Genomic DNA, 20222 nt, shown 5'->3' with positions numbered 1-20222 from the left:
ATTCCAGTCCCCTCTTCTTGCACTGAGTTCTGTTAGAGACACCAGTCCCAGCATCTCTTTGGAAAGCCAGGTGAGCAAGGCCCCATTCCAAGCTGCACAAAGCGCAGTTGGAGGAGCTTTAAGGATGGAAACATGATACAAGAATTTATTTTCAAAATCCAAACCTGCACCCTTCTTAGGGCAAAGCGACTATGAGAGATGTCCCCTCCAACCCCTGCTTATGGCAGATACCAGCCCTTAAAACTATTTTCCAGAGGTACAGATGCCATACCCTGCCCAGCAGACCCAGCTCCAGCTCATCCCCTGCAGCCTCACTCAGATGCATCCCAGCAAAACCCTTCCTTCTTCCATATGAAGATAAGACCCCTAAGTGGTTTGGTGTTTATTTATCCATTCCCTGGCTCTCTTTAGTGCACACAGGAGGGAAAGCGAGGGGTGTTCTGGTGGGCAGGGGCTGGAGGCAGCAGCCCCAGGGGCAGAACTGTGGTTTCAAATCGCAGGAGCAAGAGGGAAGAAATCATAAAGCCCACAGATGCAGAACTTCCATATGTAACAGTACAGGATCTCAGTCTCCATTGTATCAGAAAAAACAACCAGTTAATTAATTTTCTGAAGAAAAGATGATTTTGCAGAGCTTTTACAGGGTCTGGCATTACTGAAGCTCCAGTCCTACGGCAGACGCTGTGCCAGCGAACGCAGAGCACGCTCTGTTTGCACACAAGGGCCCATCTGCTCCATCTCTCACAACTGGATCCAAGAGCTCCGCTGGTTTGTTTGCATTGCCATACCCACGGGAACAGCTTTATCCTGTGCCGCGGACAAGCGCGTCTGGAAAAGGACACTGTCTTTATCAGTATCAACTATTTCTGCGCTGCTCTCCCTCCCTGGGGCTGAACTCCAGGCACCAAACACCCAGGACAGAATCTCTGGGGCATTTCTCATCAGGGTTCAGCACAGTTTGTCCACCACTGTCCACATGCCGCAACCGATAACCAAAGCACTTTAGGTTTCAAAGCATAAGGCTTAATCCTGGTATTTCATAACCTCGTCACAGAGCAGAAGAACTGAATGAAAAAATATTGAGAAGCAGAGAGCCTGCTGACCCAAAACACGGGTTATGACATGAGGAGACCTATTCTGCAGCTAGTTGTGTATCAAGGATTAAATAACATTCCCGGGAGGCATCTCAGCAAGGCCTCAGCTTTCAGCTTTGAAATGCAGCCAGCTCGCAGGGTCCCACAGCACCCGGCTGCCTTGGATTGCAGATGAACGCTCTGGGCACTGTGAGATACGGTCACTGCTGCTCTAGGACCCCCCAGATCTCAAAAATGTCTTGCAAGCCATCTGAAGCCATTATCTGTAACAAACTGCCTTCCGCCAAAGGCAAGTGGCTACAACACTGAAATCTAAAATTTCATTTACCGGTTGTCTGAAAACAGATACATAACAACAAACAATAAAGCAGCTTTGATTCTGATTCCCTTTTTGGTTATCTTCCAGTTTGTACCAATCCCCAAGTCCTGCTTCCAGGTCAGCCTTTCCCAGAGTTAATCCTGACATAAGCTACTTCTTATCCCTCCCTTCTCAGCAGCCTTTCTGTTGAATATAAAACATCCCGTTTTGGTAACTGCTTTTATTTGGGCAACACCGCACATTTCACACCTTCTCCTTTAGGTCAACACCAGTGAACTCAGCAAGTTCTTGGACTCTCTCCTTAAGCGGTGAGGACATTGCTGGTACAACAATCTTTTGACTGAAAATATATAAATAAGATTTTATTACAACTTAACTTACATGTTTTACCATTCAATCAAATGCCAAAACGGCTAAGAAAGAATTGCCATGTTAGCTCTCCAACAGTTCAGCCAAATAAAGTCTTTTTTAAAAATACTACATTAAACTAAATAATTCTGAAAGGAATCGTTAAATTCCTACCATAGACACAACTTGTTTTAATGACACAGAATTACGTTGTAAAGCGTCTTACATTTTCCATTTCAGTTTGGTCTATTTACGCCCTGCAGTATTGGCACACACAAATCTGAAGTGCATCGTATTGACATATACGTTAAATACAAATGCTACAAAAGAAAAAAAATCAAAGCCTTACTGGTTTCTGACATGAACAAGAGTCCATTGTGCACGACTGCAAAAGACAGAGGTGAAAGGATCAATGTGCAAGAGGAATAAATGCGGAGCAGAGACTGGAATGAGCACAGACTTGCCAAATTCTGCTCAGCAAGAGCACCCAAATATCCACACCACACATATTGAGAGACAAAGGGGAGGATCCATCTGCAACCCCACTGACAATAGGTAAGACACATCCCTGGGGATGCCAGGAGGTCCTAAGAACTCCGTTAATCCTGACGCGAAAATGAACGAACTAAAGTTATGCAAGTGGCTCAAATCATCCATGTCACTTCAGGCTCAGCTTTAAGCACTCAACTTCTATTTTCTGATGCACCGAGACTCTACAGACCCCATGAAGCAGCCCAAAGATCCAGGAGGCTGAGGGATCTTATCTTCCAGCTCCACCTTCTGCACCAGGTCACTGTGGGGAAGAGGGTGGGAAGGGGAGGACTTGGAAGAATTAGAGACATTCAGCTCAGGGTATGAGAAACCATCCACCTGAGGCCTGGGCCAATTTAAACAGTAATAGTAGGAATTGCATATAAAGGAACGTCTTTGATTTCTCCTGCAAATATTGAAGTCAGTTTGCCAGTGTCTGGCCCAAGTACTCCCTCCTTATTTCGGGCCTTGTGTTCATACCCAGAACACCGGGTGCAGCTCTAGTCATCTCCAGTTAAAAACAACCAAGAGTACAAAACAAATCTAGCAACACAAAGCTATAGCATGTCAAAGATCTTTTAAAATGCTCTTTATATATGAGAAATGAAATAAACTAAGACTCTTCACCATGGAAAGAAGGCAGGTGAGCTCAGAGGATGTGACAGAACTCTTCAGTGCTCAAAGCAAGATACGGTAACCCATTGCACCTCTTCAAAAGTTAGGAGCATCTAAGAAGTTACCAGGTTGCAAGTTTAGAACTTAGTTAAGAGTCCATCTCTTACCAGACCTCACCAGTTCTCCCCATCGCTCTCTCGGCATCAGCTGATAGACTTTCCTCCCTGGTCAATAAGCTTCTATTTTGTATATGCTACTTGAAACACATAAAACTTTTAAAACAGGCCACAAGACTTCCTATAGACTTCTCAGATTTACTATTCTTAGTGGAGACTGGAAGTTAAAAGGAGCCGAGTTTTGACTCAAAGAAAAAGAAATGCCATTAAAAAAGCAACAGGGGACAATAATTGCACGGAACAGAGTTGTCACGGTAGCAGCGATGCCCCGAGGTGGCTCCGAGCAGCCTTTTCTCACCTACTCGGCAGTTCTTAATTTTTAACTTAGTTCGTAGATCCTGTCAAATTTCCACCGGGCTTCACAAACTCAACATATGGCTCCAGTGAAACGCGACTACCCGCAGGGCAGGGACGTTGTCGTCTCGTTCCACTCAGGTATTGGAAGAAATAAAGATTTCAGGCAAAGATAACCAGACACACATTGTTCTTACAAAATATTTATCACTATGCAGAGTGAGCAAATAATTTTTAGTATCTTCTCTGACTAAATGTACAAATCATCTCTATAGAAACTTGTTAAGATCACCAGTTCAGATAAGACTGAGTCAGAAGCTCAGACCAAGAACCCGTCCTCCCCTTCTGCCTGTCAAGACATCGTAATGCTCTAAATGCAAGAGCAGAGTATCAGTTTCTGAGCATCCGAAAGCTCAGACTATCGCAGTTTCTTGCAATGCGCGAGCTGCACTCAACTCAGGTCCTGGATATACAAATTATTTTGCAGATGACACAAATTAAGATACAAACACAGCTTGCAGACCAGAAAGCAGCACCAGCAGGGCACAACCAAATGAGTGTTGGTTCTCTAAACAAGTTATAAACCCCCTGGGGCTGACAAATCAGCTTTTACTGTCCAAATTGCTGCATCTCGATGGCTGGTATGACCCATGGCCATTCTAATCTGAGAGCACATCACACAATTCACAGCAAAAGAAGTGACCATACCAGGAACAGGGCAATGAGCCATGATTGCGTATGCTGGTGTCACTCACTCCAGCCCCATGGACACCACTGGCCTCCCAGACACCACTGCTGGTTTGCAGGTAGATCCTCTCCTAAATGGTTCCAGATCTGAATCGGACACATATTATTACTAAGGGAGCCCATTTGAAAAAAAAAAGGCCACAAATCGTATACCCACGTCTTTCTACATACATAGGCCTCCATGCATCTCCTGGCTACTAAACTAGGAGTGCATAAAACCAGAAGTAAATGCACCTCACCCCCCATCTGCTGCTCCACCATGGACCAGGGGGTCTCCAGATCTGCCGCCGTTTGGCAATTCTCCACGAGGACGTTCCCGAACATCCATGCTCTTGACCACAATGCTCAAGAGCCCCAGAGCTGCTCCTTCTCATTTAAGTGAAGCAATGAAGGAGATTTCCTACAAATGTTAAGCTGTGATTAACATTCCCCCAAAGCCCTCTCTGAATCTTGTCATCCACCAAGTTTCTGCACATTGAGCTGCACGGTTCTACCTGCAAAGCCAACACAAGTCTTTTGAATGCAAAGGAGGCTCTTCAAGCACAAATGACGTTTCTTCAGCTCCAACTTCTTCACCCTCTGGCAGGTGAGTGTCAGGAGAGGGCTCGGCCAGGGGAGCACTCGTGCAGATACTTTAAAACTCTATCAATAAATAACGAGCCCGTGTTTGACTCCACCGGCTCTCCCCCTCCCTTTAAGTAGGTCGTTCTGCCTGCTATGGAAATCAGCTCGTCTTCAAAGCAGGTTTGCTCAGCTCCTTCCTTATCTCTTTAATATTTGAAATGTGTAAAGCATTGTAAGAGCAAAGGCTAATTTCAGACTAATTTGATTTATTCCTGGCATGGGTATAAATATGAAACTGTATTTCCTTGTCAAAAATAAACCCCAAAATATGAAAAATGAATGACATCTTGCAAGGTACTTGCTATACGCTTAATTCTGAATTGAAAAGGGGAGTATCAGGAGGATGGAGCCAGGCTCTTCTGGGTGACAACCAATGGTAGGACAAGGGGTAATGGGTACAAACTGAAACACAAAAGGTTCCACTTAAATATGAGAAGAAACTTGTTCCTGGTGAGGGTGTCAGAGCCTGGCCCAGGCTGCCCAGGGGGGTTGTGGAGTCTCCTTCTCTGCAGACATTCCAATCTGCCTGGACACCTTCCTGTGTAACCTCATCTGGGTGTTCCTGCTCCATGGGGGGATTGCACTGGATGAGCTTTCCAGGGCCCTTCCAACCCCTGACATTCTGGGATTCTGTGAATTTGGTATAGAGCTACAAGTCCAAGTCCTCAACAGATAACACAATGCAAATGGAACACAAAGGGTCTTTGTGGTCTAACAAGGGGGGAATAAAAAAAAAAATAAAATCTCTTGGATTAGACTGCAAAAGCTCAAGGGACCAATGCAGGAGAAGCCCAGCATATACCAACGTCGGCCTGAAAATTAAGCCTTACCTTTTTATTTCCTTCCCCTAACATAAAGCCTTCTGATTCACACTGCCAATTGATAAAGCGCTTCAGACAAGCCTGATCCTAATGGCCCTGAAGTCCTTGGCAACACCGCAGCTTGGACCTGCACTGAACAAAGTGAGCCCTGGGCTCTTCCCAGCCCACCTGATGAAGGGACAGGGCAGGATCCGCTCCACAGAAATTACAATGCAGACAAGGCTACAGGGTTCGACTGCCGGTGCTTTGAGCTGTCCCCACACTGACTCTCAGAAAACGTTCTGTTCGCGCTGATCCAACCAAGCAGCTTCTCTAATTCCAGCCTAGATCACCGAATAGCTTCCTGAGCTCTGCATACGGGGCAGGACTGCGGATGCTGCAGAAAACGCAACTGAAGGCATGAAAATAAACTCCAGTGCTCACTGAAGGGTTTTATCTATTAACACCCAAAAAAAGTGAGACAAAGAAAATTAACCACAAGAATTTTGTTATTAATTGAATGCCCCATCAGCAATTTGGGGGTTTAAATTATTTTTTTTTAAATCAACATTTTAAAATTCAAGTATAACGGAATTTCCTAAGACTGGAGAAGCATTTGCCTTATGCATCTCTGCAGATAATCACCTGGTGTGAGCCCCTGACGCAGCATGTTCAGCAAAGTTCCCCTAACTCACAATTGTGCAACTTCAGCCTGTTCTTTTGCTCCATTGATCCACTGAGAAGAATCCTGGATCAGCTCTTTTTTCCCCCCCAACTTCTTGAGCTTCAATTCTTAAGGTTTTAAGCCAAGGCTCAGCATGGAGGTGTGAGAAATGCAAACGAAGGAGCAGGCAAAAAAGGAAACCTTTATATTATAAACTCCTGGAGGAAAGAGATAGAGGCTGTAGGGCTGAGGTTACCTCTAAGAACAGCAGCATTTTGCCTTCTAGAGAGCAGAAATGGAGCTGATGGCTCAGAAGCAAGAAATAAGCTCTGGAGATAGGTAACCACAGGAGGTCTGTGCAGAAGGAGCGTGTGGTTCAGCATGAGAAGAACCTGCTTGCACATCATTCCCTGGGTGCCACCATCTCTTCCTCCAGGTCAGATTGAATTATTTGACAGGACACAAAGTGAAAAGGGTGTATTCAAAGCTTGCACTTACATTCAAGTATCTAATTCCGGACCTGAGCGCTGCCCACTGCACCTGAGCCTAAAGCACTGGGACATGCTCCTAAAGCCACGTGCGCTGCCGGGACATACCTGCCAAAAACTGAGGTTTAAAAAAACCAACCATAATTGCAATAGGCCTGGAGGCTTCTGAATTTGGAAAGCACATTATTAATATTAATATGTACCATTTTTCAGTAGAAGAAATACCAAAAATAGACAGCACTGTGCCTTAAGGCCTAGAATCAAGTGGGATTTTGGGCAGCACATGCTGGAGAAGACAGCAGCAGCTGTCGAGTCACAGCTGGAGGTGCCTCTGGTGAAGATGATTGAGAAATGGGATTAAAAAAAAAATAGGTAAAATTGAAGGTAAAATGAAATGCAAGGAGGACAGACAACCAAGTTAAGAGGCGTTCCTCACTTGTAGAGCATCTGAATTGTTACAAGTTGTGTATTTCCCTTTTTCCTTCAAGTATTCCTGCTTCCTAATGTTTTATCAGTTCTTCTGTACAATCACTTTCCTTGCAATCTCAGCTCTGTTTTCCAGGGAGGCCGCCAGACTACAAGGTCGACAGCCCCATAACAACTTTGGGGCCTTAAACTAGTTCACGTGGTCCTGTTACACTGGCCCTTGGAGTAGCAAAATGGACCAGGAGGTTTTTCATCCTGCCTTTTTCATCCCCACAAGCTGTTTGGGAAGATTGCAAAGCTGCTGCCTTTGCTGCCACCTTTCAAATAGCCACATTTCCCTGAGTCAAAATTCCTTGGAAAATCCTAAGGATTAAAAAATAATAGAGCAGGAGGTCCCAAAACAAATAGCGTTCCACACCAACCAACCTTTGTGGACCCAGCATGAGTTTATACCATAAACCAAAGCTCGCTGAAATAAACAGGTGTGTTCTCCAGCACTCCCAGATCTCACTATTTCTGCTTCCACCGGGGACCAGTAGATCAAAAACCTTCTAATGAAGAACAGTGTGAGGCAAGCGCTTAATGCCAACCTGCAAAAAACAGCGATAATGCTCAGTTCTCAAGAAATAAAAGAAGAAGTTACCAGCAGTTAGCCTGAAACTAGGACAGCTGCAGCCTTTGAAATACCTACTGCGGATGAGAACTACTTAGGCACATCATAATTAGTAAATGGCAAATATTAGGAGTTATGGGAAAAGCGATCGTTAAACCAGATTTTAATAGCCCAGCATTTCATACGTTCAGATGTGAAAATACAGTCAGCGTACACTTGGAGCATTAAGCCTACATTAAGAAACAAACTGCTTCATTTCTGGAGTTGTAAAAACAAAGGTTAAATATCTGTTTCAGCACAAAACCCATAATTTTTCCACAGTGACTGTATTGTTTTGCTTTACACAGCTAATAATACCTGCCCTGGCTTTATACCCACACATCTGCATGCTCTGCAAGGCTAACACTTTAATCAGCAAAACCACCTAAGAACCACATTTAGCATGAATGTTTCTGGAAGTAACCTACCTTTTTAGTTAAACTTCATTTATATAAAATATTGCGTTGAAAGTAACAGTTTTCTGCAGCTAGCCATATGTCCGCTACTTGTAATGAAATTACCAAGGAACTGCGCTACGTTCAGACATTCCTGTAGCAAAGCGGAGATGTCCCCAGGACACCCTGTCCTGTCCCATCTCTCCCCCACATCAGCCTCCTTATCTCCTCCAATCTCTGCTCCTGTGGTTTCCCAGCCCCATTTTTCAGAGCTGCCAGCTCAGTCCTTGTCCCCTGGTACCGGCTTTTGTCCCTCCCCAGGAACAATAGAACATGTTTTTCTCATACATCATATTTCCAAAAACATCCAGACCGGTTTGCTGGGATTACAGACAACCATGATATTGACAATATCTGACCATCTCAGCCTCGCTGGGAAAACTTATAAACAAATTAAAGCAGTTTCTCACGATGGAAAAGCCTGAGCAGCCTCAGAATAAGATGCGACCAGAGATGCCTACACCTGGGTCTGCAGTTTTGGAGCAAATTGCTTTCTTCAGATATCCAGCTCCAGTAACTGTAATTACAGCTGCCTATTTCTGGATATGCAGTTCCGGTAATTATAATCAGAGCATGGACATTCAAGGGAATTCCAGGATTTTCCAAAGAGCTGCACAAAGAGCAGAAATTATGCCAGATGCTTCAAACTGGGATGTGATGGCGAAGTTTTATTCCTTTCTGTTCACTGCCTGTTTCCTCATCGTAGCCTGGCAGACGGCTCTAATTTGCAAGGTCTGATGCTGTTCTAGAGGATCAAACAGGCAGCATCAGTAGGGAGGAAAACTGGTGGAAGGAACAGAGCATTAATTAGTATCTGGAAGTTGAGCAACTTCCTGAGAAAAGACTGATAAAAGTGTAAAATCCCATTTTACTGTCTAACCCTTTGATATCTGTGCAGACCAGCTATTAAACTCCCCCAGAAAGTCACTTATTGATTCAGTGCTTGATCCAAACACAACTGAAGTCAATACGACCTGACTCCACTAACAGCTTCCACGTCAGACGGGGCAGAAACTGGTAACTACCTACAGACATTCCTGCAAGGGGCAGGTTTCTATAGGAGAGCTGCCTGCACACCCATAAATCATCTGCATGATCCAGCTGTCATACTGTCCCTTCATATCACAAGTACTAATCAAACAGCACCACGTTTGAACTGTCCCCCTTCACATCAGAGACAGGAGCTCATCCATCCCCAGCCCCTTAAATTAATCATTATTTATCCAGATACTGCAGGTTTGTTTCTCATCTCCACCCGCAGAGCTTAAAATCCAGCTCTGTCCCTTTGGGCATTGCACAGGGTCAATCAAATCAGCCTTAACCACACCAGCATCTGCTCCTCCAAGCTGAGACTTCTGGGCCTCCCACAACCAGGGTTCCTGAATTGGTGCATGGTGGTTATTTTCCTCATGTTGAACCTGTTCCACATCACTCATGGGGGCAAGTAAAGCTTCTGGAGGCAGGAACCCTGAGGAAGGACAGAGAGGAGCTGCTCCCTGTCCCCTCCGCTGTCCCCAAAGCCCCCAGCACGTTGCTCCTGCCCAAAACCTCCTGTGTCTTCTCCTTCACCAGCACATCTTCCTCTTCTATTGCACTTCCTCACACATTTCCCCTTCAACCTAGTCGACATATAATTAATATAGTTTTAAATCAACATGAGTTTTAAATCCAAAAGCCACAGGGAATTAACACAACATTAGGTCTAATTCTCCCCTCGTCTTCGGTCTCATGCTGTTGCATGATTTATCTCACTGAATGACAAGCGAGTGGGGAATGGCCTGTTTCTCACTGTTTATAGCACCAAATATAGGGGACATGAAGCAGACAGGGCCACTGGGCAGGGTCACAGTGTAAATGAGTGGTAATCACTTAATTAAGGCCACATTCCAGCCATTTGTTATGGTGGGGAATAAGTAGTGAGTCAAACATCTCTCCTTTCTCACTTTTTCTGTTCCTACCTTTTTGACACCAGTTCCAAGCATCTTCAAATCACTGCAACTTCTCCTTTGTTCTCATACGATTTCCCACATATAAACCTCTTCATCTCTTCCTGCCCTTGAGACATTCACTCAGCAATACAGAAGGGAACTTGAATCTCTAACTCATATATATTTGCTGTAATATTATTCTAAGTGACTCATCCAGCATCACACAAAACGTTGGAGGAAAACTGCGACCTAACCCTTTGGTACTGAATGCCTGGTGCCCTTGATGGTGACACCAGCCCCTTCGTGGTGACACCCTCCAGATTACATGAATAACAGCTCCAAGCAAACTGAAATTCCACATTATGGTGTTTGGTCTACACTTATACACAAAGCACAACGTGGCCCCAGCCTTGACTACAGGTTTAGACAAGTGTGACTGTTAATATGAATATTGTCTTGTAAGTGCAAATACGAAAGACTTCAATAAAATCTGGCAGCCTACGGTTTTTATGCTCCAACCTGTTTAAAACATTCAGTGTTCCAGCACACTTCACTACACACCAAAAAACACACAAAGATCCACAAAAATTATTGAAAACCTAATTAACAGAATATAAGCAAGCTCCAAAACATCAAATTGTTTTTCACTTTTTTTTCCTTCCTACTTTGCTTTATGTTTTTAGAGTATGATCAAGCAACTGCTTTGGAAGAATTTGTTGTAATTTGGCACAAACATGAGTGCTCTCATGATTTAATTTAAAGTGTAATGTAGGCAAAGACCCAGAAAGAAACTCTAATTGTTGCATTTTAAAATTAACCTTCTCGGTTCATCTTTATGCCCTGAGAACATGCACAACCACAGTGGACTGCTGCACTGCCCCAAGAACTACATGAGTAAATGAAGATTAAAAGCAAGGTTAAATAAATTCCGATGACAGTCAGGTAAGAGACCTTGCCTGACTCTCTCCTGCTCCCTGCAGCTTGAGGAAAAACCCAAAATAACTCACTGTTAGCGTCTGTTAATCCACTCCTGGTTTTTCTCTTGTAATGGATTTCTGCTTTCTGTATCTCAGCAGCACTTAGACACGCCAAGGAAAAGCAATTTGGATTTTCACTGCCCACAAACACACACAAAAAGAAAGAGAAGAGCAACTCCTGTATCCCATTTGAGTGCTGGGGAAGGGATTCAGGGAGATGAAGGATGCTCAAGGGCAACCACGCTTCAAACCACGGGGAGGAACACAAGACATTTATTTCCTTTTGTGCACAGGCTCAGGGTACTAAAGGGAAGCAGGACTGAGGATTCCCCTTCCTTCCTCAGCATCGGATGCTGACACATCACACAGCTGGTTTTACTGTGCTGAAATTAAGTAATCAGGTACAACAAGACATGCCAGCTGTGCAGTGAGAATTGATGATATACTACAGATGACAGAGCCCCAGCTTTGAAGAGATCTTCCATTTTCCCTAATAGCAGGAAGAGTCGTGCTCTTGGTCAGACAACCTGGGAAAAATCTCTATTTTTAAAAAATCCAATTACCAAGAGTTATCATATTACTCCAGTATTACCCTGCGGAGCTGGAGGTATCTCCTGTTCCAAGGCTGAACGAGCGCTGTAACACGGCAGGAAACCTTTAGCATCACTGTCTGGGTATCCGAGCGAACCCCGGGAGGGCAGGATCATCGGAACGGGCGCGTGTCGCACAGCGAGCGCACATCAGCAGCTTCTTCAAAAGGAAAAAGCCAACTGTGATTTTTATCCAACACTCTGTTGACTTTAGGGAATTGTCTTTCTTTTTCTGATACCTTTGCATGTCCCCACTGACACAAGCACCAAAGCCCCATTGTTACATCAGGAGCAGGGTGTTAATTGCTGGGTGAGAGCAGAGCGAGGCTCAGCACAGCTCTCCCCCGCACATCATGGTTTACATCGGGCTCTCGTTGCACCACCGCTGTATTATTTTTAGATAACCATCCGTGACTGTCAGACTGTGGGTCGATAGCTATTAGATTTATAGGCAGAACTAGCTATGCTTACAGCAACAAGATGTAAAGCATTTGACAATTTCTTGAAGAAATTTGACCACGGGGATTGGGGGCCAGAAAATACAGTTCTACTACTTCCAAAACTGTTTAGGAAAAATAATATCATACCACTAGGATACATAACTGATGTTAAATCACCGCTGTTGACTCATGGCAGGGTCAATACTATGACTATTCAGTTTGAACAGCACTTTGCAGACTTTGGTAAGCACTTCTTATCCTAAAAAAAGGTCTCCTTTTTAAAGTTTAATATTTCAGCATGCAGAATGTCCTCACCTACCCAGGGACGCAGGCGCATCTGTGGGAGCTGGCGGCCTGCCAGCCTGCCTAACATCTGGACCAGATTGTTCAGTTTTAGATAAAGATTAGTGGCATAAATCACAGAATGATTAAAACCTTCTTAATTACCTGAGAAGGATTTCTATTTTCTTTTGTGCTATGCCTTATTAACAGGTAGATTTGCTCACGAGCTACATAACAGCATTTTCTTATTCGAAATGCACACGCTTTCTACCGGCAGAGAAGGAACGAGGGAAGACGGTGGCCAAGACAGATCAGAACTCCCCAAAATCTGAGTGCGTTGACAGCACACACCTCAAGCCAACTTTGTCCGTCTGTCCTCTCTGATTAAAGCAGAAGATCCCAACCCAGCAGGCATGAGACTGTGTCGTCTCAACAAAAGCCCAAAGGCCTCGGCGTACCCGAGTCGCCATGTAAGCCCAGCAGATGTGACAGGCGGTGACGGCCGAGTCGGGCCCCTCTGGAGTGGCAGCTGGAGCCTTCAGGCACCGAAATGTCACTACATGCCCATGTTTTGCCAAATGCATCCAATTCCAAATGTCCCTTACTGGAGACATAATAGCACAGCGCTGATCCGGAGTGAGGCTTGGAAATAATACTGTAATTCACATCATGACATCACCTTTCTTTTTTTAAGCCTTATAAAAATATTCTTAAAATCTGTCCAACTAACTTAGCAGCATAAATCTAATGTTCCTTCGGAAATTCTACCATCTCTTTTTGGGCAGATCTGAATTAATATGCAAGAATAAAATACCAGCATTGTCACTATTCTCTAGTCACTGCTGTTGTTGCATCTCGTGAATCCTGTGTTGTCTCTGCATGATAAATGTGCTACTGGCTTATTACTCATTCATGGCCAATGACAGTGAATGTTCAGATGATGATGCCAAACAACTATCGAAAACAAAAATTATCTATCAGTTCCTAGTCAGCCGGATTGTAAACTAAATGTCACATTAACGTCTAAGCCTCCAGATGCCTCCTAAATGACTATCTGAAGCCTCATCTTTTAACTCTATTCTCTAAGACGTATTTCTTTCATTCACTCTTTGATTGGTATCAGACCCAATTTCCATGAACCTGATCAGAATGATTTAGACACGAGCTCTCAGGTGTCTCAAGCCTGTGCACTGGCCTGCAGTTGGTAAGTTTAGGCTGAGAATTTCTAAAAGCATGTACTGAATCTGGATATTTTGCATTATTCTTAACAGTGAATATGGCAACCCGTTCTGTTAGGTATATGATAAATATTAAAGCTGCAATTTTTACCATGCATCTATACAAGGCTATACCAAAAATACAGTTGGTTTCGACTTCAGACACATCACAGCAGCGGGACAGACAGGGGAACAGCATCTCGGATTCTGGGTGACAACTGTCACCAATACAGAACTCACCCCATTCCTATTGCTTTATCTTCACAACATCATTTCTCATATCAAGGGATTTCGCCTGGTAAGGTTGTGCTTGCAAAGAAAGCCATTCTATTTCATTAACATGATTTAAAAGTTTGGGCTCTTCTGCCTACAAACTGCATTTCCCTACTCTCCATTATTTACATTTAGTGGTTTATCTTAATTAGAGAATTTCTTAGCATTTTAGTTAATATATTACCTGTTAAAATCTTCATATTACTAGTCTGTGAGCATAACGCTATTAAATACTACTAAATGGTTGATAGAACTGCTTTTAATCTGCCTTATTTACATATATAATTTTTATGCGCAGTAGTTAACTAAGTTTGTAATGACCTTTGAGGCTGATAAGTGTTACAGAAGATAAGCATTATCTTATCCTTATGGGAAGTAAATCCACATATCTTTAAAGTGTTTTAAGTTAATTAAGTGCCACTTTACGAGGGGGATAGCAAGGCCGTGCAAAAGGCTGCATTTCAGTATCAGCCTTGGTGTCCACACACAACCCCCCCAAAGTTCATTTCCTAATTGAATAAGCAGCCGCGAGCAGAGCCTGTGTGCAGGGAGGAGGCTAGCGGGCTCTCGTTCAGATCTAGGCATGTGCAAATAATTCCACGTGCAAAAGCACAGATGCAAGCTTGTTTGAAAAATGAACATGGGCTTATTTAATCACCAAGGAATTTAAAGTTCTTCTTCGACTCTTTTTTTTTTTTTTTACTCTTTGTGCACTTGTTTAGCACGAAGGGGAAAGCCCTCTCTGCTCACCCACTGTCTGGCCAGCATCAGTGATTCTTCATCACTGGCCTCTCATTTACAACAATTTGCAAATAGCTTTTATTCGCCCTGATCTTACACATAATCTGTTGTGAGTTGACAACATAAAATGTACAAGAAGAGCTGAGGATGAGTCAGCAACGCCCTTTCACCGTGTTTTCTGTCTTACTAATATTTAGCTTGAAGGATTTTTATGTGGTTTTTTTTTCACCCCACTCAGAAAGATGCCACATCATTCCTGTCTCATTGGCTTCCAGGCAGCCAAGCACCTACTAGATTCAGCTGTTGTGTGTGAAGCCAAAAGCGCTAGAGAGGGTGTTTAGAGCCTTCAGGGAGGCTGTAATCTAAGAGCCAGAGCTCTGTGCACACACACAGACACGGAGGTTTCACCGCAGCGCACCCAGGAGGTCCCTCAGGTGACAGGGACCAGCAGAACTGCTGCACTGACAGCTGTTTGGGGTGCTCAGCTACGGCAGAGATGGATCACAGTTTCCCCACACGCAAACCAAGGGTTTATTTAGAGCACCCTCCCTCCTGCGCTTCTTATTCTCAAGCTAGCAGCGCTATTTAATGACTAAACTCTTCATATATTGACTCCAAGAGCTTCTGGCAAACAGGCTTTAGAACAGGGGATCGCTCACACTTGGGTAGGATCAGCCTCAGAAGCATGGAGACAAAAACCAACACACAAAATCAGATCCAGGCTTGTTTGTCTTACCTGGGATGAATAATCAACACGGGTGCAGCCCCAGCGCTCTGCACACGTAAGGAAACCTGCGTATGGACCCTGGACATCCCAGCAGTCTCTCAGATAACGACCAAGCTCTGAATGCTTCTCCTACACTGGGCAGGGATGGCTGAGGGCAAACATCAGCCTCACCCTCTCTCCTGCTGCGTTTCAGGAGGCAAACTACGGCTTTCTTCAAGTCATGTCGCTCATCATAGAAATAATTTGATGCTAAAAACTGGCCCACCTTTGTTGTCTGAGGATCCTACAAATGCATTATTTCACAAACTCCTCTGGATGGGTAAATCCAAGCGTTTTCCCAGTGCTGCCCAGGAGGCCCAAGGTTGTGGCAGAAGCTGAATATTCTCTTCTAGGTCTTCATTCGCACTAGGTCCTCGTGAGCTAATTAGCACAGAAACTCTCTCTTTGTAAACACAGACCCAACCGAAGAGTTCATTTACATGAATCTCCACTAAGTTGGAGATAATCTGGACCGCAAGTTTTGCTTATGTAAATGTCAACACACAAAAAATTAGGTTTGGATCAAAAAGACAAGTTGTAGTTAATACCCAGAGTAAAACGCGCACGTTCCTTCCAGGCCTTCATTAGCTTTCTCTGAACATCTGCTGAACAGAAATCTCCATCCATAAAAGTGACTACAGAAATTAAAAACCCTCTGAATTGTCAGATAAGTGCGTGCACATACAAACCCCTCCATTTCAAAGGACGCCCTCCTACTTCTTTGTGACTGTGGGAGCCATTCAAGCGGAGAACAGCAAAAAACAACAAAAAAGCAAAAGGTAAAACCCACAAGACTCGTGCAACGAACTAAGGGGCAATAATAAACTTTTTAAAAGAACAAAACACACCTACAATTCTCAGTCAGCTTTAGGCCAAAAAAAAGGAGGGAGACAGGGGACAGCAACTCCTGCACAAACAGGACTAAGAGGGAGTTACTGCCAGAATGGCACCATAGAGAAATGCCCTTCAAAAGGAACAACTGCGTAAAATAGCTCCTTCACCAGCTCCCAGGCAGTGTTGTTTAGCTTGTTTTCACGGCCAAGATTTACAGAAATAAATATATAGACTTATATACATACAAAATGAGGGCTGCCATACCAGAGAGCGCTGCTATTTCCAGTCTGCTTTATACTACAAGACTCAAAAAAACCCAAACCACAGCAATGGTATGATTAGATTGCTCATTTGATCTTTACAGAATGGAGCTTTTCAAGAGATTCGGTTTTTAAATATGGCTTCAACTCCCACTGAAATCCAGCCAAGTCCTATAACGCAGAAAAAAATCCATAGCTGACTGTACCCAAACTGCAGTTTAGTTTCTTTCTTTGGCCAAACGCTTCCTGATGCTCACTGAGGTGCAGGTTTTCCACGTGCCACACAATATATATACACCTGATTCTAACATTTTATATGTGCCAAACCACAGGTCAGAATTAAAACAAAACACAACCTTACATGAGAGAAAGAGAATTCTCTTGGTGGCTGCGTTTTGCAGGGAGCTTGTCTAAGAGCATATGGTGGGTTTTGTTAGACACTTCACACCAATGTGCAACTTCCCTATCCTAAAAGGAAAAAAAAAGGAAGAAATGAGCTCATATTGGCACGTTTCAAGCAAGCACTAAGATCGGAGCTTTAGGTATTATTTCAAGTGCCCAGAATGACTTCGGCACAGAAAACTCGTGGTGGGGAAGCTGGTCCAGCCGCCTCCGCACCCTCAGTCCTCTGGGCTGTCTCGGTGGTTTGTTTTTAGCAGCGGCGGGTGGTGATGGGGTTCACCTGGCCGCCCACACCACGCTCTAAACCCACAGCTTGTTGAAGCGCAACAACGCACAGACATCGCTCAGAGAACAGAGCACATCGTACTTTTCTAAAAATCACAGGTACCAAATATATACTTGACCCACAGTTATATAACTGCTACGCCAGAGCTATTTTTTAGCCCGGCTCATCAGCGCTGCTATAAATCACCCCAGTACGCAGAGGCCAGACAAGCTGTCACATTTATGCGCTCAGCTTTCCGTCTGCCCTAAGAAAACGTTTGTGGTATGGGCCACGTATCTGTTACCTCTCTGCCCGTCCTGGTCTTTAGGTGCATAGCTGTTCCTCAGCACCACGCAGACCCCCGTACGACACCCGGAATGTAGCCGAGCGCCCCACAGACCCACATTCAGAGCTGCCGCAAGTGCCGCCAGCTCCAAAAGCAGCGCCCAGCGGGGCACTGACTCCCAGGTTCATCTTTACAGAAGACGGGTAATAAGTTATATTTCAGTTCTCCCTCTGTATTTGTGGCAACGGTAGACAGTATCATGATTACCTGCCCAACACCGAGGTCCTAGGCTGAGGTCTCCTGCGCTGCACTGCAGCTATCGCCCCTTTTTAAACGAGCGCCTAAACCTTCCTCAAAACTTCTGCCCGAGCAATATCCAGAAGCAGCCAGTTTCACAGTGTGACTGTAAATAACTGAGCTTTCTACCTTATTCCTTGTTACTCTTTTGTTTCCCCTTGTTTGTCACCCAACAGTGCAGCTTCCACACCTCCTGTGCCAGGCGCTTTCAGACGCAGGATGGGTTTTTCATGCAAGTGTATAAAGTAGCAATATAAAAAGCACTTTTCTCAGCTAAGTGCTTCTTGTTTTGTGTAGTGCCTTCCCTGAAGCAGACACTGAAACAACCACTCTGCGCCAGGAAAGGTGTGCTGTGTTCCTGCACCTGCCTCACGTCCTCGGTGCAGGAACAGAACCAGCAATAGCTCTGAGTCAATACGGAGACACAGCACAGCCGGCTTGACGTTCAGCATGGCACAGAATCACGCCTTCGCTTTATATTCCAAACTCAGAGAAAGAATCACATTGACATCGCCAAAAACATTAACTCTGCTAAGTCTGCAATACGATAACTCACATTCGTTAAAGCTACAGAGATTGGAGGCAATAAATGGGACTCTTGATTGAGATTACATTCCCAGTTCTGAACCTACCGGGAACAATTTAAAAAAAAATGAGCTTCCGCAGTCAGTGTTTTAATTAGATACCTCACCTAGATTTCTTATGTCTTTACGACGTGTTTCTCTATCCCACACAGCGTCTTTAAAACTCCCTCTCTACATCTGAGAACTACTGAACCTGGTGAGAGTTTAATAGAAATCCCTTCACTACGCTATAAAGAGAAGCATTGCTTGAGATTTTAATTAGCAGCTGTCAATGCTGAGCCATAGGAGATACTAAATAGTTTGCTTAACTTATTAGAGAAAGTGCATTTTGTTTTCTGACCTTCTGCACTCAAATCATGCAAGGTATTTTAGCCATTTAAAAACTCCTTTCCAAAACCCTACTCTGTAGTAGTAAATGCCATTCCCACAATCAATATACTGTGTGGTGCTCCAACCATATTCTCCCACCGAATACCCTTCTCATTTGATGTAGAAATCATGACACTGTAATTTCCTGACCGCTACTATAAAGCTGAAAGGCAGCACTACACTATTATGCCTTCCTCCCATCCTATGCAAGGTACTCTGAGCTTTAAACAGAGGCGGAACTTGGAAATCAGACACTAAATTGATACAGTCCATTGAGACTCCATTTGCACGATAATACAGTAAAAAGCACGGTTCTATCGTGCAAACTTCAAGAAGGCTGTGCACCCACTCTTTGCCTTGATTCACTACCCACAATCGTACCCCTAAAAAGAACTATTTCCTACCATTCAGCTGCCTGTAGACTATATCTTCGAGAAGGGAGAGCCTCTTCAGCACCGCATCCTGGATGGAGCTGATGCCACGGGCTGTCAAGTTGGCCACTTCTGCCCTGGGATGGATGTCATGGAAGGAGTCGCCGCTCTTGGCCGTGATGGGTCTGCACTTGGCCAGGAATAGGACGAAGCCAGCCACCGCGATCAAGTTTAACACCAGCAGGACTTTGACTCTCCTCAAAGAAGCCATCAAACTTCCCGAGGGGCCCCGCCAGCCGCCGCGCTGCCCGCAGGGCTAAGGGAGCACTCCGCCAGGTGCCCGCCGCTGCGCGCACATCGCCCGGCGCGGAGCTTGCGCGGGGAGCGGCGCGCCCGAGCGCGGCCCCGGGCTCACCGGCGGGGAGAAGCGCCGCTCGCCGAAGCCCGCCCCGGGGCTACGGCCCCAAAAAGGAGACGCCACCGCCGGAGCCGCCCGCCCCGCTCCGCTCCGCCCGCCGCGCTGCCGCCGCCGCAACTTCATGCCCCGCGCAGGGCGACCGCGCCTCGGCTCCCGGGCGCCGGCGGGGCCGGAGAGCCCTGCGGCAGCGCCGCCGCCGCCGCGCCTGCCTCCGCCGGCCGCGCGGGGGGGCGCGGAGCCGCTGCTGCGCTGCGCGGACGGGGCATGCCCTGCCGGCCGCGCCGCTCCCCCCGGCCTCGCCGCCTCGCTGCACCGCGGAATGGGCGGGCAGAGCGGGGGGCGGGCGCGGGGCTCCCGCCCCTCTCAGCGCACGGGGAGGGGAAGGAGGGAAAGTCACTACGGCGGCGGGCGGCAGCACGGAGAGCGCCGCTCCGCGCACTGCCCGCGCCTGCGGAGAGCGGCCCCGCCGCGCCGCGGCTGTAGGGAAATCCCGGGATGGAGCGCCGAGCACGGCGCGGGCCCGGAGATGCCGCTCCCGCCCGGGGATGGGGGAGCGGGTCCCCTCGGATCCCCCCGGCAGCGCCAGCGGGGGCGGCCAGAGCCGGGCAGCGGCTCCGGACAGCGCGAACGCACAGCGGGGGTAACATCGGAACGCGCAGCCTGGGGGTAACACCGGGAACGCGCAGCCG

The 20222-nt window shown here is 45.8% G+C and overlaps 1 protein-coding gene across 1 annotated transcript in view; it reads right to left on the bottom strand.

The window, feature by feature from the left end:
* GALNT17 (polypeptide N-acetylgalactosaminyltransferase 17) overlaps nucleotides 1–19386 on the bottom strand; it is a gene marked incomplete at both ends in the record, with an annotated part of 202446 nt that extends 183060 nt beyond the window's left edge. The window contains one exon of the mRNA XM_080357078.1: nucleotides 19149–19386. Within this exon, the coding sequence (XP_080213204.1) occupies nucleotides 19149–19386 (238 nt within the window). The remainder of the gene's footprint in view (nucleotides 1–19148) is intronic.
* Between the last annotated feature and the right edge of the window lie 836 nt (nucleotides 19387–20222).

Source organism: Nesoenas mayeri (assembly GCF_963082525.1).
Source record: "Nesoenas mayeri genome assembly, chromosome: 20".
Taxonomy (NCBI): domain Eukaryota; kingdom Metazoa; phylum Chordata; class Aves; order Columbiformes; family Columbidae; genus Nesoenas; species Nesoenas mayeri.
Note: the sequence above shows the minus strand (reverse complement) of the source record. Positions and strands in the feature narration are given on the sequence as shown.